The sequence below is a fragment of the Gobio gobio genome (genome assembly GCF_949357685.1).
Source record: "Gobio gobio genome assembly, chromosome: 19".
NCBI classification, from domain to species: Eukaryota; Metazoa; Chordata; class Actinopteri; order Cypriniformes; family Gobionidae; genus Gobio; species Gobio gobio.
The window spans coordinates 50,169,927-50,196,900 of record NC_137112.1 but is presented as its reverse complement, the minus strand read 5'-3'; the positions used below and the strand labels follow the sequence as shown (position 1 = coordinate 50,196,900).

At 48.1% G+C, this 26,974-nt stretch overlaps 1 protein-coding gene across 7 annotated transcripts in view; it reads right to left on the bottom strand.

Annotated features, from left to right (window-relative positions):
• Nucleotides 1–506: 506 nt before the first annotated feature.
• The window catches only part of slc11a2 (solute carrier family 11 member 2), a 42,097-nt gene continuing 15,629 nt past the window's right edge, over nucleotides 507–26,974 (bottom strand). For all 7 annotated transcript variants that reach the window (XM_079844503.1, XM_079844499.1, XM_079844501.1 and 4 more), the window contains 11 exons: nucleotides 24,804–24,910; nucleotides 24,656–24,726; nucleotides 24,518–24,585; nucleotides 24,290–24,445; nucleotides 21,815–21,973; nucleotides 20,498–20,584; nucleotides 19,232–19,351; nucleotides 19,001–19,150; nucleotides 5,109–5,182; nucleotides 3,773–3,926; nucleotides 507–1,403 (listed from right to left, as the gene is read on the bottom strand). In XM_079844503.1, coding sequence (XP_079700629.1) covers nucleotides 1,296–1,403; nucleotides 3,773–3,926; nucleotides 5,109–5,182; nucleotides 19,001–19,150; nucleotides 19,232–19,351; nucleotides 20,498–20,584; nucleotides 21,815–21,973; nucleotides 24,290–24,445; nucleotides 24,518–24,585; nucleotides 24,656–24,726; nucleotides 24,804–24,910 — 1,254 coding nt within the window. In that variant the 3' untranslated portion in view covers nucleotides 507–1,295. The remainder of the gene's footprint in view (nucleotides 1,404–3,772; nucleotides 3,927–5,108; nucleotides 5,183–19,000; nucleotides 19,151–19,231; nucleotides 19,352–20,497; nucleotides 20,585–21,814; nucleotides 21,974–24,289; nucleotides 24,446–24,517; nucleotides 24,586–24,655; nucleotides 24,727–24,803; nucleotides 24,911–26,974) is intronic.

The following is a 26,974-nucleotide window of genomic DNA, read 5'->3' as shown; positions in this document are numbered from 1 at the left end:
TTAGCCAGAACATTTTTAATATAACTATATAAGATTTTATTGGTCTGAAAGAAGAATGTCAAACACATCTCGGATGACTTGAGGGAGAGTAAATCATGGGCTAATTTTAATTTTTGGGTGAACTATCCCTTTAATGGTCAGAATAAATGTGACTCTCGGTCATTGTCTGAACACAAATGAAGAGATTTGTAATGAAATGAAAGATTTCTGTCCTCCATTGACAGTCTAAGCCGCTTCAGAAAAAGAGAAACTGATCCATACGGATCGAGCGGATTATTCCAGATGTTCTGAAGAGACTCTTTATATGATGAAGGAAAGTCTGACGGGTTTGAGGACATTAGGGCGAGGAGACGACCACAGGATTCTCATTAAAGGGTGAACTGGCCCTTTAAGAGACCGACCGACTGTTGATTTATTCATTCGTGACTCTTCATTATACAGTAAATTACGTTTCAACACATTGATCAGCTTCAGTTGTTGTTTGTGTAGCAATAAAACATTTGACATCACAGCCGTTTGGGTTTTTATTGGTTTGTACAGTGAATAATGTACATCAGGATCATCAGGACCACATAAATACATCTCAGCCTTTCTTTCTTCTATTTTAATGTTTCAAAGCATGGAATGTGTTTAAAACAAGCACAAGTTACGCCACGTTAACTCATCGTGAGGTCATCACGACTCTCAGAACAAACATGAATGAGAGGAAGCTTCCGGACATCAATGACAAGAATCGGACGCGGAGCAGTTCGTCGAATTGGTTTAAAGGCACTTCTGTTATTGCATCTTATCGGTTTGGTTCTCAAACGCCTCACTGTCAGATGATCTGATGACGGGGTAAAGTAGTCACGCACAATAAAAACCTTTGAAATGGAAAAAAGCCAAATTATGAATGATTTCTTGAGGGAAACGAGGCCAGTGTGTCCAGAATGAAGATCATGAGCCGCTCCTTCAGTGAAATAAATACTCATCCCTCTCTGATTTTTACTCATGTTTTTATGGTGAAAATATCCCTACAGGTCATAAAACACGTCATCGGTTTATACATGATATCAAAAACATTAAACGTTTAATAACTCTTCAAATCATCTGCCAGTCAGGAACGGTTGAATTATCTTCAGACTCTTCTGTAATGAATTATCGCAGCAGATCTACACTATCAGTCCTACCATAGTAGATCCAGAAAAGCATCAGGATCAGGAAACAGAAGGAAAGAAACACGTGTTGAACTGTTGGTCACAGTATGGACGTCCCTCAGAAGAACAAGCGTTCATACTTTAGATGCGATCATGTGTTCAGGAATCGGACTCTGGCTGTTCATCGATGAGAACGGCTGGTGGGAACCGAGCTGAGCCTCTGAAATCCAGCCGCGAGACGCCCAGAGCAACCAGACAGCGCCAGCCCTGAGGACAGAGCCAAACCAGTCACACACACACACACACACACACACACACACAACGGCTAATAACATCATCTGAGCCAAACCAGTCACCGGATATCTCAAAGCAATCAAAAGTTATGGCATTAAGTCCAAACACGAAATCTGAGTGTTTTACTGAACACAATAATACTTATATGTGTAAAATATTTGTAAATATAGCTGCAAGCAGCCATTCTCAGGCCAAGCGCAAAGTAGAAGACAAGACAAGTGTCAGATCAACGGCAGAAATGAGCAATTAAACACATCTTAAAGGGTTAGTTCACCCAAAAATGAAAATTCTGTCATTAATTCCTCACCCTCCATTGGCTCAACTTTACACTCTCAAGACCCTTAAAAGACACTAAAGACTAAAGTTACAAAGTCCATCTCACTGCAGCGGCTCTACAATAACTTTATGAATCGGTGACAATAGTTTTTGTGTGCAAAAAAACCCTAAATAACGACTTATATAGTGATGACGATTTCAAAACACGGCATCATGAAGCTTCGAAGCGTTATGAATCAGTGAGTCGATTCAGCGGTTCAGAGCGTTATGAATCAGTGAGTCGATTCAGCGGTTCAGAGCGTTAAGAATCAGTGAGTCGATTCAGCGGTTCAGAGCGTTATGAATCAGTGAGTCGATTCAGCGGTTCAGAGCGTTATGAATCAGTGAGTCGATTCAGCGGTTCAGAGCGTTATGAATCAGTGAGTCGATTCAGCGGTTCAGAGCGTTATGAATCAGTGAGTCGATTCAGCGGTTCAGAGCGTTAAGAATCAGTGAGTCGATTCAGCGGTTCAGAGCGTTAAGAATCAGTGAGTCGATTCAGCGGTTCAGAGCGTTAAGAATCAGTGAGTCGATTCAGCGGTTCAGAGCGTTAAGAATCAGTGAGCCGAATCATGATTCGGATCGTGTGTCAAACCGCCAAACTGCTGAAATTTGCGATTCAAACCGCTGAATCGACTCACTGATTCATAACGCTTCGAAGCTTCATGAGGCCGTGTTTTGAAATCGTCATCTCTATGTAAGTCGTTATTTAGGGTTTTTTTGCACACAAAAAATATTGTCGCCGATTCATAAAGTTATTGTAGAGCCGCTGTAGTGAGATGGACTTTGTAACTTTAGTCTTTAGTGTCTTTTAAGGGTCTTGAGAGTGTAAAGTTGAGCCAATGGAGGCCTTTCAGAGCATCAGATTTACACTAAAATATCTTCATTTGTGTCTGAAGATGAACGGAGGTCTGACGGGTGTCCAACCACATGAGGCTCAGTCATTAATGACACAATTTACATTTTTGGCTGAACTAACCCTTTAAGATGATTTTAGGCAAAAAGGCTGAAAAATGCATTGTAGTCTATGGGAATGTCATGTTTTGTTCTATTATAGCGCCACCAAGAGGCTCAATCCTACCATTTTATTATGTGTGTTCGGAGTGAGCCCATACATGTGTGTGTCAATGTTGGTGATAATATCTTATTTCGTTTTGGAGTTATAGACAGTTATATGAAAAAACACGTAAAAAATGACTGACACCTGACTTTGATTGGATTTTACTCCCCCTTACTATCAATATTTTGACATTTGAGCATTAGCGTTGAGCTATCGACCTGTGTTTCTGAACTTCTGACGCTGGTTTCGTCTCGATCGGACTAGCGGTTTTGAAGATATCAGCTAATGTTTTTTAAGCGCTAAATTACAACGCTACACAAACCATACGCCAAAACCTGGCGAGTCTGGTATCGTTGGACTCAGCAAGGATTCAGGAGACAAAAAAAGTTACTCCCGTGAAAATAAGTCAATCACACCCAAAGTTATAAGCGTTTGGAGAAGAAAAAAAAATTCTCCACTAGGTGGCGCTGTTTCGAAACTTCTCAGGCTCTTTCAGGGCATCGAGCTGATGACCCAAACAGAGTTTCATGACAATCCGTTCATGTGTTCATAAAATACAGCATTTTAGCACATGATTCAAAATGGCCACGTTTATGATTTTTTGGACAAACGGTTCAGAAGTTATAAGCAAAAATAGCCATATTTCATATCTCCGGACCAGTAGGTGGCGCTGTGCCGAAACGCTGCATGTTGCCTCAGGTCATGCTTGTGATGACATGTACTAAGTTTGTTTTGAATACGATAAAGTGTTGTGGAGATATTGCCTTAAGTGTGTTTTCGCAACCGCTGCGTAAAATTAGTTTGCGCGTTTATCAAAAACTATTCGACGGAACTTGAATTCCTTAACTTTTTGTCGGCACCGCCTGAAGATGATCAGGTGCGATTTTTGTGAAAATCAGAGCAATGGCCTAGAAGGAGTTCGAAAGAGTAGTTTTTCCATCAGTGTTCAGAGACTGCGTGAGCTCACCAGATAGATGACGAAGCTCAGATAGGCGATGGACAGGAGGGCGGAGCAGACGTAGAGGATGGTGCTGTTGAGGGCCGTCACGTACACCACCACAAAGTACATGTTGATGGCACACACCACCAGGATGAGCACGCCACCGCTGATCTTCCACACGCTGCAAACACACACAACCTCAGATCTGGAGATCTACACTGCAGCCAATGGGAGAACATCTGCTCATCTGATCAGGTTTGCATATTTCCTGCTGTGAAGCTGCTTTGATTTAATCTGTATTGTGTAAAGCACTATTTATAGTTCCCACATGATATCAGAGGCTTTCCTCCATCAGCCGTCACATTTCCACCAGAGCTAGAGCAGTGAGACAAATCCAGTATAAGCTTATACTGAGACTATACAGGAGAGCAGATGAACACACCCCACCCATTCTCCACAGAACCACCATCATCATCATCATCATCATCACCATCACCACCATCATCCTCATCCTCATCATCATCACCATCATCATCCTCATCCTCATCATGCTGCTGTTAACCATTCAGAGTTTGCGCTTAAAGGGATAGTTCACCCAAAAATGAACATTAGCCCATGATTTCCTCTCCCTCAAGTCATCAGAGGTGTGTTTGACATTCTTCTTTCAGACAAATAAAATCTGAGTTATATTACAAAAGTCCAGACTAATCCAAGCTTTAGAATAGCAGTAATAGTTGCTCTGTTTTTGAGGTCCATAAAAGTGCATCTGTCCGTCATATAACTGCTCCAGCGGCTCTGGGGTGTTAATAAAGGCCTTCTGAAGCGAATCAACGCGTTTGTGGAAGAAAAATATCCATATTTAAAACTTTATCAAGTAAACTTTCGGCCTCTGCCTTCCCTGTTCAATTTCTGGAGAAAGTGTGTAAAGTTCCCCTGCGGATGGGAAGACTAACGCTCAGCTCCGCTCGTCATGACGTCACACACACATCTGGAGTTTCACTTTCAACATTCAACACTTTTACACAGAAGGCGGAGGCCGAAATTTTACTTGATAAAGTTTTAAATATGGATATTTTTCTTCCACAAACGCGTGGATTCGCTTCAGAAGGCCTTTATTAACACCCCAGAGCCGCTGGAGCAGTTATATGACGCACAGATGCACTTTTATGGACTTCAAAAACAGAGCAACTATGAATCCAGTTCTGATGCTTGGATTAGCCTGGACTTTTGTAATATAACTCAGATTTTATTCGTCTGAGAGAAGAATGTCACACACACCTCGGATGAGCTGAGGGAGAGTAAATCATGGGCTAATGTTCATTTTTGGGTGAACTATCACTTTAAGTGCAGTACAGATACTCACAGTCCGTTGGCGAAATCGTTCATCAGTGAGGTCAGACTGGTGAAGGTCAAGATGGGGATCAGAGCAAACGGCAGCTGTTGGAAACAGAGCAGAAGATCAGAACATGTCAGGCGTGTTCTCTCTACAGCGTCACGCGTGTTCTCTCTACAGCGTCAGGCATGTTCTCTCTACAGCGTCAGGCGTGTCCCTCTACAGCGTCAGGCGTGTTCTCTCTACAGCGTCAGGCGTGTCCCTCTACAGCGTCAGGCGTGTTCTCTCTACAGCGTCAGGCGTGTTTTCTCTACAGCGTCAGGCGTGTTCTCTCTACAGCGTCAGGCGTGTTCTCTCTACAGCGTCAGGCGTGTTCTCTCTACAGCGTCAGGCGTGTTCTCTCTACAGCGTCAGGCGTGTTTTCTCTACAGCGTCACGCGTGTTCTCTCTACAGCGTCAGGCGTGTTCTCTCTACAGCGTCAGGCGTGTCCCTCTACAGCGTCAGGCGTATCCCTCTACAGCGTCAGGCGTGTCCCTCTACAGCGTCAGGCGTGTCCCTCTACAGCGTCAGGCGTGTTCTCTCTACAGCGTCAGGCGTGTCCCTCTACAGCGTCAGGCGTGTCCCTCTACAGCGTCAGGCGTGTCCCTCTACAGCGTCAGGCGTGTTCTCTCTACAGCGTCAGGCGTGTCCTCTCTACAGCGTCAGGCGTGTCCTCTCTACAGCGTCAGGCGTGTCCCTCTACAGCGTCAGGCGTGTCCCTCTACAGCGTCAGGCGTGTCTCTCTACAGCGTCAGGCGTGTCCCTCTACAGCGTCAGGCGTGTCCCCTCTACAGCGTCAGGCGTGTTCTCTCTACAGCGTCAGGCGTGTCCTCTCTACAGCGTCAGGCGTGTTCTCTCTACAGCGTCACGCGTGTTCTCTCTACAGTGTCAGGCGTGTCCCTCTACAGCGTCAGGCGTGTTCTCTCTACAGCGTCAGGCGTGTCCTCTCTACAGCGTCAGGCGTATCCCTCTACAGCGTCAGGCGTGTCCCTCTACAGCGTCAGGCGTGTCCCTCTACAGCGTCAGGCGTGTTCTCTCTACAGCGTCAGGCGTGTCCCTCTACAGCGTCAGGCGTGTCCCTCTACAGCGTCAGGCGTGTCCCTCTACAGCGTCAGGCGTGTCCCTCTACAGCGTCAGGCGTGTCCTCTCTACAGCGTCAGGCGTGTTCTCTCTACAGCGTCAGGCGTGTTCTCTCTACAGCGTCAGGCGTGTCCCTCTACAGTGTCAGGCGTGTCCCTCTACAGCGTCAGGCGTGTCCTCTCTACAGCGTCAGGCGTGTTCTCTCTACAGCGTCAGGCGTGTTCTCTCTACAGCGTCAGGCGTGTCCCTCTACAGTGTCAGGCGTGTTCTCTCTACAGCGTCAGGCGTGTCCCTCTACAGCGTCAGGCGTGTTCTCTCTACAGCGTCAGGCGTGTTCTCTCTACAGTGTCAGGCGTGTTCTCTCTACAGCGTCAGGCGTGTTCTCTCTACAGCGTCAGGCGTGTTTTCTCTACAGCGTCACGCGTGTTCTCTCTACAGCGTCAGGCGTGTTCTCTCTACAGCGTCAGGCGTGTCCCTCTACAGCGTCAGGCGTGTCCCTCTACAGCGTCAGGCGTATCCCTCTACAGCGTCAGGCGTGTCCCTCTACAGCGTCAGGCGTGTCCCTCTACAGCGTCAGGCGTGTTCTCTCTACAGCGTCAGGCGTGTCCCTCTACAGCGTCAGGCGTGTCCCTCTACAGCGTCAGGCGTGTCCCTCTACAGCGTCAGGCGTGTCCCTCTACAGCGTCAGGCGTGTCCTCTCTACAGCGTCAGGCGTGTTCTCTCTACAGCGTCAGGCGTGTCCTCTCTACAGCGTCAGGCGTGTTCTCTCTACAGCGTCACGCGTGTTCTCTCTACAGTGTCAGGCGTGTTCTCTCTACAGCGTCAGGCGTGTCCCTCTACAGCGTCAGGCGTGTCCCTCTACAGCGTCAGGCGTGTCCCTCTACAGCGTCAGGCGTGTCCTCTCTACAGCGTCAGGCGTGTTCTCTCTACAGCGTCAGGCGTGTTCTCTCTACAGCGTCAGGCGTGTCCCTCTACAGCGTCAGGCGTGTCCCTCTACAGCGTCAGGCGTGTCCCTCTACAGCGTCACGCGTGTTCTCTCTACAGCGTCAGGCGTGTTCTCTCTACAGCGTCAGGCGTGTTCTCTCTACAGTGTCAGGCGTGTCCCTCTACAGCGTCAGGCGTGTTCTCTCTACAGCGTCAGGCGTGTTCTCTCTACAGCGTCAGGCGTGTCCCTCTACAGCGTCAGGCGTGTTCTCTCTACAGCGTCAGGCGTGTCCCTCTACAGCGTCAGGCGTGTTCTCTCTACAGCGTCAGGCGTGTTCTCTCTACAGCGTCAGGCGTGTTCTCTCTACAGCGTCAGGTGTGTCCCTCTACAGTGTCAGGCGTGTTCTCTCTACAGCGTCAGGCGTGTTCTCTCTACAGCGTCAGGCGTGTCCCTCTACAGTGTCAGGCGTGTTCTCTCTACAGCGTCAGGCGTGTTCTCTCTACAGCGTCAGGCGTGTTCTCTCTACAGCGTCAGGAGTGTTCTCTCTACAGCGTCAGGAGTGTTCTCTCTACAGCGTCAGGCGTGTTCTCTCTACAGCGTCAGGAGTGTCCCTCTACAGCGTCAGGCGTGTTCTCTCTACAGCGTCAGGCGTGTTCTCTCTACAGCGTCACGCGTGTTCTCTCTACAGCGTCAGGCGTGTTCTCTCTACAGTGTCAGGCGTGTTCTCTCTACAGCGTCAGGCGTGTCCCTCTACAGCGTCAGGCGTGTTCTCTCTACAGTGTCAGGCGTGTTCTCTCTACAGCGTCAGGCGTGTCCCTCTACAGCGTCAGGCGTGTTCTCTCTACAGCGTCAGGCGTGTCCCTCTACAGCGTCAGGCGTGTCCCTCTACAGCGTCAGGCGTGTCCCTCTACAGCGTCAGGCGTGTCCCTCTACAGCGTCAGGCGTGTCCTCTCTACAGCGTCAGGCGTGTTCTCTCTACAGCGTCAGGCGTGTTCTCTCTACAGCGTCAGGCGTGTCCCTCTACAGCGTCAGGCGTGTCCCTCTACAGCGTCAGGCGTGTCCCTCTACAGCGTCACGCGTGTTCTCTCTACAGCGTCAGGCGTGTTCTCTCTACAGCGTCAGGCGTGTTCTCTCTACAGTGTCAGGCGTGTCCCTCTACAGCGTCAGGCGTGTTCTCTCTACAGCGTCAGGCGTGTTCTCTCTACAGCGTCAGGCGTGTCCCTCTACAGCGTCAGGCGTGTTCTCTCTACAGCGTCAGGCGTGTCCCTCTACAGCGTCAGGCGTGTTCTCTCTACAGCGTCAGGCGTGTTCTCTCTACAGCGTCAGGCGTGTTCTCTCTACAGCGTCAGGCGTGTTCTCTCTACAGCGTCAGGTGTGTCCCTCTACAGTGTCAGGCGTGTTCTCTCTACAGCGTCAGGCGTGTTCTCTCTACAGCGTCAGGCGTGTCCCTCTACAGTGTCAGGCGTGTTCTCTCTACAGCGTCAGGCGTGTTCTCTCTACAGCGTCAGGCGTGTTCTCTCTACAGTGTCAGGAGTGTTCTCTCTACAGCGTCAGGAGTGTTCTCTCTACAGCGTCAGGCGTGTTCTCTCTACAGCGTCAGGAGTGTCCCTCTACAGCGTCAGGCGTGTTCTCTCTACAGCGTCAGGCGTGTTCTCTCTACAGCGTCACGCGTGTTCTCTCTACAGCGTCAGGCGTGTTCTCTCTACAGTGTCAGGCGTGTTCTCTCTACAGCGTCAGGCGTGTCCCTCTACAGCGTCAGGCGTGTTCCTCTACAGCATCAGGCGTGTTCTCTCTACAGTGTCAGGCGTGTTCTCTCTACAGTGTCAGGCGTGTTCTCTCTACAGCGTCAGGCGTGTTCTCTCTACAGCGTCAGGCGTGTTCTCTCTACAGCGTCAGGCGTGTTCTCTCTACAGCGTCAGGCGTGTTCTCTCTACAGCGTCAGGCGTGTTCTCTCTACAGCGTCAGGCGTGTTCTCTCTACAGCGTCAGGCGTGTTCTCTCTACAGCGTCAGGCGTGTTCTCTCTACAGTGTCAGGCGTGTTCTCTCTACAGCGTCAGGCGTGTTCTCTCTACAGTGTCAGGCGTGTTCTCTCTACAGCGTCAGGCGTGTTCTCTCTACAGCGTCAGGCGTGTTCTCTCTACAGTGTCAGGCGTGTTCTCTCTACAGCGTCAGGCGTGTTCTCTCTACAGTGTCAGGCGTGTCCCTCTACAGCGTCAGGCGTGTTCTCTCTACAGCGTCAGGCGTGTTCTCTCTACAGCGTCAGGCGTGTCCCTCTACAGCGTCAGGCGTGTTCTCTCTACAGTGTCAGGCGTGTTCTCTCTACAGCGTCAGGTGTGTTCTCTCTACAGTGTCAGGCGTGTCCCTCTACAGCGTCAGGCGTGTTCTCTCTACAGCGTCAGGTGTGTTCTCTCTACAGTGTCAGGCGTGTCCCTCTACAGCGTCAGGCGTGTTCTCTCTACAGCGTCAGGCGTGTTCTCTCTACAGCGTCAGGCGTGTCCCTCTACAGCGTCAGGCGTGTTCTCTCTACAGCGTCAGGTGTGTTCTCTCTACAGCGTCAGGCGTGTTCTCTCTACAGTGTCAGGCGTGTCCCTCTACAGCGTCAGGCGTGTTCTCTCTACAGCGTCAGGTGTGTTCTCTCTACAGTGTCAGGCGTGTCCCTCTACAGCGTCAGGTGTGTTCTCTCTACAGCGTCAGGTGTGTTCTCTCTACAGCGTCAGGTGTGTTCTCTCTACAGTGTCAGGCGTGTCCCTCTACAGCGTCAGGTGTGTTCTCTCTACAGTGTCAGGCGTGTCCCTCTACAGCGTCAGGCGTGTCCCTCTACAGCGTCAGGTGTGTTCTCTCTACAGCGTCAGGCGTGTTCTCTCTACAGTGTCAGGCGTGTCCCTCTACAGCGTCAGGCGTGTTCTCTCTACAGCGTCAGGCGTGTTCTCTCTACAGCGTCAGGTGTGTTCTCTCTACAGCGTCAGGCGTGTTCTCTCTACAGTGTCAGGCGTGTCCCTCTACAGCGTCAGGCGTGTTCTCTCTACAGCGTCAGGTGTGTTCTCTCTACTGCGTCAGGTGTGTTCTCTCTACAGCGTCAGGCGTGTTCTCTCTACAGTGTCAGGCGTGTCCCTCTACAGCGTCACGCGTGTTCTCTCTACAGCGTCAGGTGTGTTCTCTCTACTGCGTCAGGCGTGTTCTCTCTACAGTGTCAGGCGTGTCCCTCTACAGCGTCAGGTGTGTTCTCTCTACAGCGTCAGGCGTGTTCTCTCTACAGCGTCAGGCGTGTCCCTCTACAGCGTCAGGCGTGTTCTCTCTACAGCGTCAGGCGTGTTCTCTCTACAGCGTCAGGCGTGTTCTCTCTACAGCGTCAGGCGTGTTCTCTCTACAGCGTCAGGCGTGTTCTCTCTACAGCGTCAGGCGTGTTCCTCTACAGCGTCAGGCGTGTCCCTCTACAGCGTCAGGAGTGTCCCTCTACAGCGTCAGGAGTGTCCCTCTACAGCGTCAGGAGTGTCCCTCTACAGCGTCAGGAGTGTCCCTCTACAGCGTCAGGCGTGTTCTCTCTACAGTGTCAGGCGTGTTCTCTCTACAGTGTCAGGCGTGTCCCTCTACAGCGTCAGGCGTGTCCCTCTACAGTGTCAGGCGTGTCCCTCTACAGCGTCAGGAGTGTCCCTCTACAGCGTCAGGCGTGTTCTCTCTACAGTGTCAGGCGTGTTCTCTCTACAGCGTCAGGCGTGTCCCTCTACAGCGTCAGGAGTGTCCCTCTACAGCGTCAGGCGTGTTCTCTCTACAGTGTCAGGCGTGTTCTCTCTACAGTGTCAGGCGTGTCCCTCTACAGCGTCAGGCGTGTTCTCTCTACAGCGTCAGGCGTGTTCTCTCTACAGCGTCAGGCGTGTCCCTCTACAGCGTCAGGCGTGTTCTCTCTACAGTGTCAGGCGTGTTCTCTCTACAGCGTCAGGAGTGTCCCTCTACAGCGTCATGAGTGTCTCTCTACAGCGTCAGGAGTGTCCCTCTACAGCGTCAGGCGTGTCCCTCTACAGCGTCAGGCGTGTTCTCTCTACAGCGTCAGGCGTGTTCTCTCTACAGCGTCAGGAGTGTTCTCTCTACAGCGTCAGGCGTGTTCTCTCTACAGCATCAGGCGTGTTCTCTCTACAGCGTCAGGCGTGTTCTCTCTACAGCGTCAGGCGTGTTCTCTCTACAGCGTCAGGCGTGTTCCTCTACAGCGTCAGGCGTGTCCCTCTACAGCGTCAGGAGTGTCCCTCTACAGCGTCAGGAGTGTCCCTCTACAGCGTCAGGAGTGTCCCTCTACAGCGTCAGGAGTGTCCCTCTACAGCGTCAGGCGTGTTCTCTCTACAGTGTCAGGCGTGTTCTCTCTACAGTGTCAGGCGTGTCCCTCTACAGCGTCAGGAGTGTCCCTCTACAGCGTCAGGCGTGTTCTCTCTACAGTGTCAGGCGTGTTCTCTCTACAGTGTCAGGCGTGTCCCTCTACAGCGTCAGGCGTGTTCTCTCTACAGCGTCAGGCGTGTTCTCTCTACAGCGTCAGGCGTGTCCCTCTACAGCGTCAGGCGTGTTCTCTCTACAGTGTCAGGCGTGTTCTCTCTACAGCGTCAGGAGTGTCCCTCTACAGCGTCAGGAGTGTCTCTCTACAGCGTCAGGAGTGTCCCTCTACAGCGTCAGGCGTGTCCCTCTACAGCGTCAGGCGTGTTCTCTCTACAGCGTCAGGCGTGTTCTCTCTACAGCGTCAGGAGTGTCCCTCTACAGCGTCAGGCGTGTTCTCTCTACAGTGTCAGGCGTGTTCTCTCTACAGCGTCAGGCGTGTTCTCTCTACAGCGTCAGGAGTGTCCCTCTACAGCGTCAGGCGTGTTCTCTCTACAGTGTCAGGCGTGTTCTCTCTACAGCGTCAGGCGTGTCCCTCTACAGCGTCAGGCGTGTTCTCTCTACAGCGTCAGGCGTGTTCTCTCTACAGCGTCAGGAGTGTCCCTCTACAGCGTCAGGCGTGTTCTCTCTACAGTGTCAGGCGTGTTCTCTCTACAGCGTCAGGCGTGTCCCTCTACAGCGTCAGGCGTGTTCTCTCTACAGTGTCAGGCGTGTTCTCTCTACAGCGTCAGGCGTGTCCCTCTACAGCGTCAGGCGTGTTCTCTCTACAGTGTCAGGCGTGTTCTCTCTACAGCGTCAGGCGTGTTCTCTCTACAGCGTCAGGCGTGTTCTCTCTACAGCGTCAGGCGTGTCCCTCTACAGCGTCAGGCGTGTTCTCTCTACAGTGTCAGGCGTGTTCTCTCTACAGCGTCAGGCGTGTTCTCTCTACAGCGTCAGGCGTGTTCTCTCTACAGCGTCAGGCGTGTTCTCTCTACAGCGTCAGGCGTGTTCTCTCTACAGCGTCAGGCGTGTCCCTCTACAGTGTCAGGCGTGTTCTCTCTACAGCGTCACGCGTGTTCTCTCTACAGTGTCAGGCGTGTCCCTCTACAGCGTCAGGCGTGTTCTCTCTACAGCGTCAGGTGTGTCCCTCTACAGCGTCAGGTAGGGCTGCTCGATTATGGAAAAAATCATAATCACGATTATTTTGGTCAATATTGAAATCACGATTATGTAACACGATTATTTCACATGACTTTGGGAATGTGTTGTATTTATTAAAAATACACCTTTCAACAATTCAATTGAAATTGTAACATTTGTTGTACTTTTTGAACTATTAAAATAAATAATATAACATATATTCAAATCAAAGTATAAAAGTATTCACGTAAAAATGATAATCACAAATAAATAAGATAAACAATATGGTTCGGCTAGATATGCTTTTCAGGTACGTCTAACATTAGTTTTCAGGTACAGAAATGTCTCAAATGTAAAATAACATTGCATATTTGAGTGCATAAATTAAAGATTAATCCTATTAAACTTACAAAAGCTATTCAATCCGGATCGGATATGCGTCGTCTTTCTCGACTGTATAAAGTTCACTTAAGGCATATACAGACTATGTCTGCTAAGATACTCATCAAGATGGACATGTTGACATACGTTTTGTGTGAGTTTGTCCGTTCAAGAGCAAGACTTGAAAGAGAACTCAATATTTGCGCGCTGAGAGACGTGTGCGCGCTCTCGGATGATACTAAACCCGGGTGATGACGGGGAAAACGACTGGTCATATTCAAACATACGGCAGCACTCGCATGCATTGAACAAAGTTTACAAAGAGAGAATTATTTGAAAAATATGAGGGGAAAAAGGACGTTTACACGGCACCCCTGCTCTCGTCAGTTTTTGTTTCTATATTAGATTGTCATAGGTCACTCTGTTTAATTTTCAAGTGGTTAAACAAATTCGTGGTGTTCTCTTGCGTTGCAGACACTACATGTAGCAAATCTTGCACGTAACATGTTTTTGCTCGTCGTCTGATTCCTCGAAGCCAAACTGTTCCCAGACAACGGAGTTGGTTTTGCCTTTTTTGCTCACCAAACGCTGCTGTAACTGCCCTCCTTCTGCCATCTTTACTCGCGCAGAGTTTTTAAATTCCAGCGGATGATATGCACACGAGACTTACGATCTGAGAAAGTTTGTGGCTTCGGGAGGGGCGGATGAGAGCATGCGCGTTTCATTCAGAACGCAAGGCAAAATAATCGTTTTTTCTCGATTGTACTATTTTGGTGATCGTTGGGAGGCAAAATCGAAATCGAAATCGAAATTCGATTAATTGCACAGCCCTAGCGTCAGGCGTGTTCTCTCTACAGCGTCAGGCGTGTTCTCTCTACAGCGTCAGGCGTGTCCCTCTACAGTGTCAGGCGTGTCCCTCTACAGTGTCAGGCGTGTCCCTCTACAGCGTCAGGCGTGTTCTCTCTACAGCGTCAGGCGTGTTCTCTCTACAGCCGTCAGGAGTGTTCTCTCTACAGCGTCAGGCGTGTCCCTCTACAGCGTCAGGCGTGTTCTCTCTACAGCGTCAGGCGTGTTCTCTCTACAGCGTCAGGCGTGTTCTCTCTACAGCCGTCAGGCGTGTTCTCTCTACAGCGTCAGGCGTGTCCCTCTACAGCGTCAGGCGTGTTCTCTCTACAGCGTCAGGCGTGTCCCTCTACAGCGTCAGGCGTGTCCCTCTACAGCGTCAGGCGTGTTCTCTCTACAGCGTCAGGCGTGTTCTCTCTACAGCGTCACGCGTGTTCTCTCTACAGCGTCAGGCGTGTTCTCTCTACAGCGTCAGGCGTGTCCCTCTACAGCGTCAGGTGTGTTCTCTCTACAGCGTCAGGTGTGTTCTCTCTACAGCGTCAGGCGTGTTCTCTCTACAGCGTCAGGCGTGTTCTCTCTACAGCGTCAGGCGTGTCCCTCTACAGCGTCAGGCGTGTTCTCTCTACAGCGTCAGGCGTGTTCTGTCTACAGCGTCAGGCGTGTTCTCTCTACAGCGTCAGGCGTGTTCTCTCTACAGCGTCAGGCGTGTTCTCTTTACAGCGTCAGGAGTGTCCCTCTACAGCGTCAGGCGTGTTCTCTCTACAGTGTCAGGCGTGTTCTCTCTACAGCGTCAGGAGTGTCCCTCTACAGCGTCAGGCGTGTTCTCTCTACAGTGTCAGGCGTGTTCTCTCTACAGCGTCAGGAGTGTCCCTCTACAGCGTCAGGCGTGTTCTCTCTACAGCGTCACGCGTGTTCTCTCTACAGCGTCAGGAGTGTCCCTCTACAGCGTCACGCGTGTTCTCTCTACAGCGTCAGGAGTGTCCCTCTACAGCGTCAGGCGTGTTCTCTCTACAGCGTCAGGCGTGTTCTCTCTACAGCGTCACGCGTGTTCTCTCTACAGCGTCAGGAGTGTCCCTCTACAGCGTCAGGCGTGTTCTCTCTACAGCGTCAGGCGTGTTCTCTCTACAGCGTCAGGCGTGTTCTCTCTACAGCGTCAGGCGTGTTCTCTCTACAGCGTCAGGCGTGTCCCTCTACAGCGTCAGGCGTGTCCCTCTACAGTGTCAGGCGTGTCCCTCTACAGCGTCAGGCGTGTTCTCTCTACAGCGTCAGGCGTGTTCTCTCTACAGCCGTCAGGAGTGTTCTCTCTACAGCGTCAGGCGTGTCCCTCTACAGCGTCAGGCGTGTTCTCTCTACAGCGTCAGGCGTGTTCTCTCTACAGCGTCAGGCGTGTTCTCTCTACAGCCGTCAGGCGTGTTCTCTCTACAGCGTCAGGCGTGTCCCTCTACAGCGTCAGGCGTGTTCTCTCTACAGCGTCAGGCGTGTCCCTCTACAGCGTCAGGCGTGTCCCTCTACAGCGTCAGGCGTGTTCTCTCTACAGCGTCAGGCGTGTTCTCTCTACAGCGTCACGCGTGTTCTCTCTACAGCGTCAGGCGTGTTCTCTCTACAGCGTCAGGCGTGTCCCTCTACAGCGTCAGGTGTGTTCTCTCTACAGCGTCAGGTGTGTTCTCTCTACAGCGTCAGGCGTGTTCTCTCTACAGCGTCAGGCGTGTTCTCTCTACAGCGTCAGGCGTGTCCCTCTACAGCGTCAGGCGTGTTCTCTCTACAGCGTCAGGCGTGTTCTGTCTACAGCGTCAGGCGTGTTCTCTCTACAGCGTCAGGCGTGTTCTCTCTACAGCGTCAGGCGTGTTCTCTTTACAGCGTCAGGAGTGTCCCTCTACAGCGTCAGGCGTGTTCTCTCTACAGTGTCAGGCGTGTTCTCTCTACAGCGTCAGGAGTGTCCCTCTACAGCGTCAGGCGTGTTCTCTCTACAGTGTCAGGCGTGTTCTCTCTACAGCGTCAGGAGTGTCCCTCTACAGCGTCAGGCGTGTTCTCTCTACAGCGTCACGCGTGTTCTCTCTACAGCGTCAGGAGTGTCCCTCTACAGCGTCACGCGTGTTCTCTCTACAGCGTCAGGAGTGTCCCTCTACAGCGTCAGGCGTGTTCTCTCTACAGCGTCAGGCGTGTTCTCTCTACAGCGTCACGCGTGTTCTCTCTACAGCGTCAGGAGTGTCCCTCTACAGCGTCAGGCGTGTTCTCTCTACAGCGTCAGGCGTGTTCTCTCTACAGCGTCAGGCGTGTTCCTTCTACAGCGTCAGGCGTGTTCTCTCTACAGCGTCAGGCGTGTTCTCTCTACAGTGTCAGGCGTGTTCTCTCTACAGCGTCAGGCGTGTTCTCTCTACAGTGTCAGGCGTGTTCTCTCTACAGCGTCACGCGTGTTCTCTCTACAGCGTCACGCGTGTTCTCTCTACAGCGTCAGGAGTGTCCCTCTACAGCGTCAGGCGTGTTCTCTCTACAGCGTCACGCGTGTTCTCTTTACAGCGTCACGCGTGTTCTCTCTACAGCGTCAGGCGTGTTCTCTCTACAGCGTCAGGCGTGTTCCTCTACAGCGTCAGGCGTGTTCTCTCTACAGCGTCACGCGTGTTCTCTCTACAGCGTCAGGAGTGTCCCTCTACAGCGTCAGGCGTGTTCCTCTACAGCGTCAGGCGTGTCCCTCTACAGCGTCAGGCGTGTTCTCTCTACAGCGTCACGCGTGTTCTCTCTACAGCGTCACGCGTGTTCTCTCTACAGCGTCAGGAGTGTCCCTCTACAGCGTCACGCGTGTTCTCTCTACAGCGCCACGCGTGTTCTCTCTACAGCGTCACGCGTGTTCTCTCTACAGCGTCAGGAGTGTCCCTCTACAGCGTCACGCGTGTTCTCTCTACAGCGTCAGGCGTGTTCCTCTACAGTGTCAGGCGTGTCTCTATACAGCGTCACGCGTGTTCTCTCTACAGCGTCAGGCGTGTTCCTCTACAGCGTCAGGCGTGTTCCTCTACAGCGTCAGGCGTGTTCTCTCTACAGCGTCAGGCGTGTTCTCTCTACAGCGTCAGGAGTGTCCCTCTACAGCGTCACGCGTGTTCTCTCTACAGCGTCACGCGTGTTCTCTCTACAGCGTCAGGCGTGTTCTCTCTACAGCGTCAGGAGTGTCCCTCTACAGCGTCACGCGTGTTCTCTCTACAGCGTCAGGCGTGTCCCTCTAAAGCGTCAGGCGTGTTCTCTCTACAGCGTCAGGCGTGTTCTCTCTACAGCGTCAGGCGTGTTCTCTCTACAGCGTCAGGCGTGTTCTCTCTACAGCGTCAGGCGTGTTCTCTCTACAGCGTCAGGCGTGTTCTCTCTACAGCGTCACGCGTGTTCTCTCTACAGCGTCAGGCGTGTTTTCTCTACAGCGTCAGGCGTGTTCTCTCTACAGCGTCACGCGTGTTCTCTCTACAGCGTCAGGCGTGTTCTCTCTACAGCGTCAGGAGTGTCCCTCTACAGCGTCACGCGTGTTCTCTCTACAGCGTCAGGCGTGTTCCTCTACAGTGTCAGGCGTGTCTCTATACAGCGTCACGCGTGTTCTCTCTACAGCGTCAGGCGTGTTCCTCTACAGCGTCAGGCGTGTTCTCTCTACAGCGTCACGCGTGTCCCTCTACAGCGTCACGCGTGTTCTCTCTACAGCGTCACGCGTGTTCTCTCTACAGCGTCAGGCGTGTTCTCTCTACAGCGTCAGGAGTGTCCCTCTACAGCGTCACGCGTGTTCTCTCTACAGCGTCAGGCGTGTCCCTCTAAAGCGTCACGCGTGTTCTCTCTACAGCGTCAGGCGTGTTCTCTCTACAGCGTCAGGCGTGTTCTCTCTACAGCGTCAGGCGTGTTCTCTCTACAGCGTCAGGCGTGTTCTCTCTACAGCGTCAGGCGTGTTCTCTCTACAGCGTCAGGCGTGTTCCTCTACAGCGTCAGGCGTGTCCCTCTACAGCGTCAGGCGTGTTCTCTCTACAGCGTCACGCGTGTTCTCTCTACAGCGTCAGGCGTGTTCTCTCTACAGCGTCACGCGTGTTCTCTCTACAGCGTCAGGCGTGTTCTCTCTACTGCGTCAGGCGTGTTCTCTCTACAGCGTCAGGCGTGTTCCTCTACAGCGTCAGGCGTGTCCCTCTACAGCGTCAGGCGTGTTCTCTCTACAGCGTCAGGAGTGTTCTCTCTACAGCGTCAGGAGTGTCCCTCTACAGCGTCACGCGTGTTCTCTCTACAGCGTCAGGCGTGTTCTCTCTACAGCGTCAGGCGTGTTCTCTCTACAGCGTCACGCGTGTTCTCTCTACAGCGTCACGCGTGTTCTCTCTACAGCGTCACGCGTGTTCTCTCTACAGCGTCACGCGTGTTCTCTCTACAGCGTCACGCGTGTTCTCTCTACAGCGTCACGCGTGTTCTCTCTACAGCGTCACGCGTGTTCTCTCTACAGCGTCAGGCGTGTTCTCTCTACAGCGTCACGCGTGTTCTCTCTACAGCGTCACGCGTGTTCTCTCTACAGCGTCAGGCGTGTTCTCTCTACAGCGTCAGGCGTGTCCCTCTACAGCGTCAGGCGTGTTCTCTCTACAGCGTCAGGCGTGTTCTCTCTACAGCGTCACGCGTGTTCTCTCTACAGCGTCAGGCGTGTTCTCTCTACAGCGTCAGGTGTGTTCTCTCTACAGCGTCAGGCGTGTTCTCTCTACAGCGTCAGGCGTGTTCTCTCTACAGCGTCAGGCGTGTTCTCTCTACAGCGTCAGGCGTGTTCTCTCTACAGCGTCAGGCGTGTTCTCTCTACAGCGTCACGCGTGTTCTCTCTACAGCGTCACGCGTGTTCTCTCTACAGCGTCAGGTGTGTTCTCTCTACAGCGTCAGGTGTGTTCTCTCTACAGCGTCAGGCGTGTTCTCTCTACAGCGTCAGGCGTGTTCTCTCTACAGCGTCAGGCGTGTTCTCTCTACAGCGTCACGCGTGTTCTCTCTACAGCGTCACGCGTGTTCTCTCTACAGCGTCACGCGTGTTCTCTCTACAGCGTCACGCGTGTTCTCTCTACAGCGTCACGCGTGTTCTCTCTACAGTGTCAGGCGTGTTCTCTCTACAGCGTCAGGCGTGTCCCTCTACAGTGTCAGGCGTGTTCTCTCTACAGCGTCACGCATGTCCCTCTACAGCGTCACGCGTGTCATGTGTACCTGCATGCTCTGCAACACGTTGAGGAAGTCGTTCATGCCGGTGAGATGCCGCACATCCTGAAAGACGGCCACCAGAAGAGTGGGGAAGATGGCGATGGAGCGGGTCAGCAACACGCGAGCGAAGCGAGACCAGCGCAGGTTCAGGAAACCCTGCGAGAAAAACCAGCTCATTCCCAAACACAATGAACAAACACAGAGGAATGAAACACGCAGATCTGTAGATGAACATACCTCCATCACAAACTGACCAGAGTAGGTTCCCGTCATCGTTGAACTCTGTCCAGCCGCAAGGATCCCAATCGCCCAAATATACAGCGCAGCAGGGCCAAAAAAACAGCCCAAAACCACACCCTTCAGTCACAGCAAGACAAAAAACAGTCATTCATACGGACACAAAGCTCATGTCAATACTGCACTGAATATAACATAGCTGTGATTTTTTAAATTAAGGCGGTTAAAGTAAAACACTCCAGGCAAAACTATAGTTTTTGTGTTCACTGGTAAATGTTGGGCTGTTTCTATATCGGTTTCATTCCAGTGGAAAGAAAACATTCAAAATACACTTTTAAATGTAACTGCAATTTATTCGCATCTCTACACTTCATTCTTTAAAAGGCGGTGAGTTTGAGTGTTCAGCAGCTTCACACACACCAAACTTCACAGTTTTATATTCTGAAGGGTTGTTCATATATCATTCACACGATTTATACAACATTTTACTCCTAAAAACATGTGAAAATGTATTTGTTTTCAGACAGTATTTTCATATTATCATCCAAAATCTCTTCTGTAAAAACGTTTAACTCTAATATGTCAACAAGAATTATGAAGTGTTCAGATTTCTGTTCTGGACATGTGTGCAAATTACTGCATATTTAATTAGATGTCTATTCGTAGAGTTTGTCATACCAAAATGTTTGTAATTGTTAATGTAAATCAATCAACTGGGGAAGTATAGTGATATCCATTAGTTTGATTGTTTTCTGTTCAGCAGTCTTGCCTAAAGCCAAAAGCTGAGTCATTGAGCTTGAGCTTTTGACCCGCAGGGGGCGCTGTCACCAAACTCCTCAGCTCATATCCAGTTATGAATATGCCGGGTCTGCTCATGAGAATGGCCATTTTTAACACAATGAAACATGACAAACTGTGCCACATCAGCTTTGGCCACATGCAAAAACAAGAGAACCAACCAAATATTAATAACTGATAATGTTTTAGTCAGTGTGTGCTTCTTCCTGTCAGCTTTTAGTTTTTCTGCGCATTTGCTTGAATAGTAAAATAAAACCTGTAGCTGTAGTTTACCTTTTTTGCCAAATAATTCGATCAGATAATTACTTTAACCAACTTTAGTGTTTTCCATCATATTTGAAAATATGAAATATTTTCCTGATATTTGGATGTTTTAATCACACATTAAACAAATCTCCCCTGCGGGCGTCTCTTTTGGACACTGCTGTATTCATTGTGAAATGATTCCAGTGATTGTTTCCGTCATACCCCTTTGTAGATGTCGACTTCCAGCGTGTCGTTGTTGGCTGGGAAGAGATTACTCTGAGGACTTCCTGTGGCATTACACTGCTGGCCCTGGAGGGGAACATGTCAGAAAGAGTTTAGAGAAACCACACTCAAATATAACAATTAGGGCTGTCACGATTCCTCGATTAATTTAGAGAATTTAAAAAAATCTCGATTGCAATTTGCCGGTGGCGAGTAACAGGCAAAATACCAGAAGTGGCCATTCCACAGACGAGAATCCATGAACCGCATTATTAGACCATTTTCTACGGCTGCACAATGTATTAAAACCAGTTAAAGGGTTAGTTCACCCAAAACTGTAAATTGTGTCATTAATGACTGAGCCTCATGTGGTTGGACACCCGTCAGACCTCCGTTCATCTTCAGACACAAATGAAGATATTTTAGTGTAAATCTGATGCTCTGAAAGGCCTCCATTGGCTCAACTTTACACTCTCAAGACCCTTAAAAGACACTAAAGACTAAAGTTACAAAGTCCATCTCACTACAGCGGCTCTACAATAACTTTATGAAGACGAGAATAGTTTCTGTGCGCAAAAAAAACCTAAATAACGACTTATATAGAGATGACGATTTCAAAACACGGCATCATGAAGCTTCGAAGCGTTATGAAGCGTTATGTTATTCGAAAGCACACACACACGGCTTGCCTTGAAGTTGTAAACAGCGTGTATTCCGTGGATTATTGTGCATTTAATAGCTCTTTTTATCACCAAAAACTTCCTGGATTTTAGCAACAGTTGGCACTGCCGTTTACAACAATCACTGATTCTGATGTTAAGTTTAGGTTTAGGGTGAAATGACGGCGCAGCTGCTGTGACGGGAAGGAAGTTGCACTCGACGGAACACGGCTAGTTTAAAATAGTTTTACCTCATATCTTCTTTTTATAATCCTTGGAAGTAATCCTCGTAATTTTTTTTTATATTAATATCACAGCCGTAAAGTGTAACCAGACTAAACTTTTGTTTAGTTCTCTTGGCCATCGTCACTCATTGAACCGATTACTTGATTAATCGACAAAATAAACGATTACTCGATTGATCATCAGAATAGTCACCCCTATTACTCGCTTAATCTGCAAAACAATAAACCAATTACTTGCTTAAGTGTCAAAATAATCACCTGGTTACTCGATTAATCAGCTGAATAAATATCCCGGCAGCTCAACTAATCGTCAAAATAAATCGCCCGATTACTCGATTACCAAAATAATCGTTAGTGACAGCCCTAATACCAATATAAACATCTCTAACAGGAAGCAGATATAAAGTGCTCACCACTTCCATGTTTGTCCTGCCGTAAAACGCCTCGGCAAACACGGCCACCACAAACACATTGATGAGGAAGGAGACGAAGAGCGCGATGGAGGACTCGATGAAGTAGTACTTGTTGGCCTCCTTCACCTCTTTCTTGTTGCCTCGATCGATGTCTCGAGACTGAAGCAAAGAAAAAAACACAAAAAAACATATCAGACGGAATCAGCGCAGGTTTAAAACCAATTACAGGAATAACACACATTTATTCACTTATTTTATATGAAGTATAAAACGTATTTACGGTAAGTTTAGAATGACTGGAGAAGATTTAAAAATGCTCCAGTACTCCAAATGAACTTCGTTGAACATCAGTTAATTTTTCCATTTGTATTCAGAAATACAGAATGCGGTTTGAGAAGGAGTTCAGCATGTCAGGCCGCTGGACATCTGCTAATCCTGTGTGTGTGCTAACGACTGAGAAAACGTTTTCTGAAACTGCCTTCAAACCAATACAAGTGACAGGCAATGAGTTTAAAAAAATATAGCCCAGAGCCCTGAGTGAGCTGACGAAACACCAGCGGGACTTCACTCTCATGTTAGAGAGTAATTTGTACAGTAATCTAATTACACTATTGAAGATTAGTAACAAGTAATTTTTAGTGTAACTTACCCAACACTGGCCTTGACAGAAGCTTTAACAATTATGATGGTATGAAAAGGGTCCGGTCACAGGTTTATAGAGCATGTGTACTCGTTTAGTCGGCAAGTCAGTAAACAGTGTACTCGATTAATCGCCAGAACCATGAAACAATTGCTTAGTTAAACGGCAAAACAATAACCCGATTAACTGATAAAGCAATACACCGATTACTCGCTTAAGCGACAAGATAATAAACTGATTACGCGATTGAGCATCAGAATAGACACCCTATAACTCAATTAATCGACAAAAAGAGAGAAAAAAATCTGTGTACTCGATTAATCGCCAGAACCATGAAACAATTGCTTGGTTAAATGGCAAACCAATAACCCGATTAACTGGTAAAGCAATACACCGATTACTCGCTTAAGCGACAAGACAATAAACCGATTACTCGATTGAGCATCAGAATAGACACCCTATAACTCGATTAATCTGCAAAATGATAAAACAGTTTACTCGATTAATCGGCAGAACTATGAAACAATTGCTCGGTTAAACGGCAAAACAATAACCCGATTAACTGGTAAAGCAATAAACCGATTACTCGCTTAAGCGACAAGACAATAAACCGATTACTCGATTGAGCATCAGAATAGACACCCTATAACTCGATTAATCTGCAAAATGATAAAACAGTTTACTCGATTAATCGGCAGAACTATGAAACAATTGCTCGGTTAAACGGCAAAACAATAACCCGATTAACTGGTAAAGCAATAAACCGATTACTCGCTTAAGCGACAAGACAATAAACCGATAACTCGATTGAGCATCACAATAGACACCCTATAACTCGATTAATCAGCAAAAACTATAAAACAGTTTACTTGTTTAATCGACAGAGCAATATACCGATTACTCGATTAATTGGCACAGCAATGAACTGATTACTCAATTGATCGACAAAATAAACAATTACTCGATTGTTCATCAGAATAGTCACCCCCTATTAGGCATGTGCCGGTATCAAATTTTCATGTTGCGATTAATTGCTGAAGCTTTTATCACGGTATACGGTATTATCACGCTATTGAAATAAGTTGCAAAAAAAGTGTTGTCATACTATAACAGGTTAAATCACTTTCTTATAACAAAAGAACCAAACATTTAAATACAATAAAGCAATACACAAAAATGTATAAAGTAAACAAATATTTAGAACAGATTAAAGTGCAAAAGAATTATAAAGAACAATAGGTATGCTGAAATGTACATTTAACTAAGATTAATACATGCTTTAGAAGTATTTTTCTTTGTCAGTTTGTTAATGAATGAACTAATGTTAAATACTGGAGCCTTGTAAAGTGTGTGATTGAACAACAGTCAGAACATATTCAAACAATATCTAGGGCATGTAATTTAGTCCAGATTAAAATATAAAATGCAAGTTTGAAAATGAATAGCTTTAAGTCTTTAAGTATTATGTATTAGGTTATGTGATTACTGGGGAAACGGCTGCATTTCTGCTGTTCCGTCAGCGCCCTCTGCTGTCGAAGAGTGAATGTGCACTTCAGCGTCTCCTCATTCCGCCATGTGCTCGGCTCATGCACGGTCTATTTACATCAGTGCGTTCCTCTTTGACGTATTGTTCATTTTAAACGGTTGATGGGTAAAGTATTCTTAAAATTCATTCTAAAAATCAGAATAATTCATAAATAATTATTCACGGTATTTTGAAGTGCCCACGATAACAATATTGTGCATGTTCATTATTGCGGTATATCGTATTACCGTTTACCGGCACATGTCTACCCCCTATTACTCAATTAATTGGCAAAACTGAGTGAGCTGACCTTCACGAGAGCCGAATGCAGATAGATGTTGTGAGGCATAATGACGGCCCCCACGATCCCCACGGCCTGCTCCAGCTGCACGGGTCCACATCCACTGCAGTACGGCACAAACATGCCCTTCAGCACCTCCGCCTGGTCTGGAGCCACACGCACATACTGCAAACACACACCACGGTCACACACTGCCGCCCACTCTCAAAGAGCCACTCTACAGAGAACCTGCTTTACCTCGAAGCCAAAGCTGAGCGCCATGATGGTGATGAGGAACCCAAAGAACGCCTCCAGCTTCCTCAGACCTGAGCAGAACAAACACTCATCAGATCCAGACTCGAGTCTCACACGCCATTCCCTTCAGCGCTGACCTACCGTACTTGTCCAGGAACAGGAACACAAAGGTGTCAATGATGGTGATCAGCACTCCGGCCCACAGAGGAATCCTGCAGAACACATCAGAACAACTTCAGTCAAGAGCTGATCTCCTCAGCAGCTGAAGGGCATGAGAGCGCTGGCATACCTGCCGACCGAAAGCAGGTTGAAGGCGATGGCACAGCCAATGACCTCCTGCATGTCCGAGCCAATGATGGCCAGCTCCACCATCAGCCACAGGATGATCCGCGGCACCTGCACAGCACAGGAAACACAACTATGAACGAACGCTAAACACTCAATGAAGGTCCCCATGAAATATTACAGTGTTTATGGGAGCACATCATTATTGTGTTAATAATCTTGAGTCAGAATATCTTCATCTCTTCTCTGATGACGAGGGCGGGGCCACCTGTCACTCACATGAGATCCACTAATAGCAAACCACAACCATCCAATCAATTCCCCGCATACACACTCAAGCCCCGCCTACATTTGTTCTTGTTTGCGCTTCACTCGATATACGGCACACTAGAGGAGAAGAGACACCAGCGGGACTTCACTTAATATTCGTCTTCAAACATTTGTTTACATTTTAATCTGGACTAAAACATGCTAGATATGATACTTTAATATGTTCTGATCCTTTATTATTGTTCTTTTGCACTTGAATCTGTTTGAAATATTTGTTAGAGCATGTGTACTCGCTTAGTTGGGAAGTCAGTAAACATTGTACTCGATTAATCGGCAGAACCATGAAACAATTGCTTGGTTAATCGTCAAAACAATAACCCGATTAACTGGCAAAGCGATGAACCGTTTACTCGATTAATCGGCAGAACCACAAACCGATTACTCGCTTAATCGGCAAGACAATAAACTGATTACTCATTTAACTGGCAAAGCAATAAACCGATAACTCGATTGAGCATCAGAAGACACCCTATAAGTCAATGAATCTGCAAAAACAATTAACAGTTTACTCGATTAATCAGCAGAGCCATAAACCAATTACTCGGTTAATTGGCAAAGCAATCATCCGATTACTCGATTAATTGGTGTGTGGTCGATAAATTAGCTAAGCGGTAGCCCGGTTACTTGATTAATTGGCAAATCGATCAGCCATTTACTCGATTAATTGGCTAAGCAGTAAACCAATTACTCTATTGATCGACAAAATAGCCACCGATTTCTCGATTGATCATCAGAATAGTCACCCCTATTACTCAATTAATTGGCAAAACAATAAAACAATTACTCGCTTAAGTGTCAAAATAATCACCTGGTCAGCTGAATAAATAGCCTGGCAGCTAGACTAATCGTCAAAATTAATCGGCCGATTACTCGATTAATTGGCAAAACGATCAAACAATTACTCTATTAATTGGTTAAGCAGTAAACCGATTACTTGATTAATTAGCTAAGCAGTAACCAATTAATTGGCTAGGCAGTCAACCGAGTACTCTATTAATTGGCTAAGCAGTAAACCGATTACCCGATTAATTGGCTAAGCAGTACACCGATTACTCTATTAATTGACAAAATAGCCACCGATTTCTCGATTGATCATCAGACTATTCACCCCTATTACTCAATTAATTGGCAAAACAATAAACTGATGAATCTGTTAATTGGCAAACCAATCGACCGATTACTCTATTAACTGGCTAAGCAGTAAACTGATTACCCGATTCATTGGCTAAGCAGTAAACTGATTACTCTATTAACTGGCTAAGCAGTAAACTGATTACCCGATTCATTGGCTAAGCAGTAAACTGATTACTCTATTAACTGGCTAAGCAGTAAACTGATTACCCGATTCATTGGCTAAGCAGTAAACTGATTACTCTATTAACTGGCTAAGCAGTAAACTGATTACCCGATTCATTGGCTAAGCAGTAAACCGATTACTCTATTAACTGGCTAAGCAGTAAACCGATTACTCTATTAATTGACAAAATAGCCACCGATTTCTCGATTGATCATCAGAATAGTCACCCCTATTACTCAATTAATTGGCAAAACAATAAATCAATTACTCGCTTAAGTGTCAAAATGATCACCTGGTTACTCGATTAATCAGTTAAATAAATAGCCCGGCAACTCGACTAATCGTTAAAATAAATCGGCCGATTACTCGATTTATTGGCAAAACAATAAACCGGTTACTCAATTAATTGACAAAACTAACCGTTTACTCGATTAATTGGCAAAACAATAAACTGATTGCTCGATTAATTGTCAAAACAATAAACCGGTTACTCGATTAATTGTCAAAACAATACATCACTTACTCATTTAAATGGCAAAACAATCAAC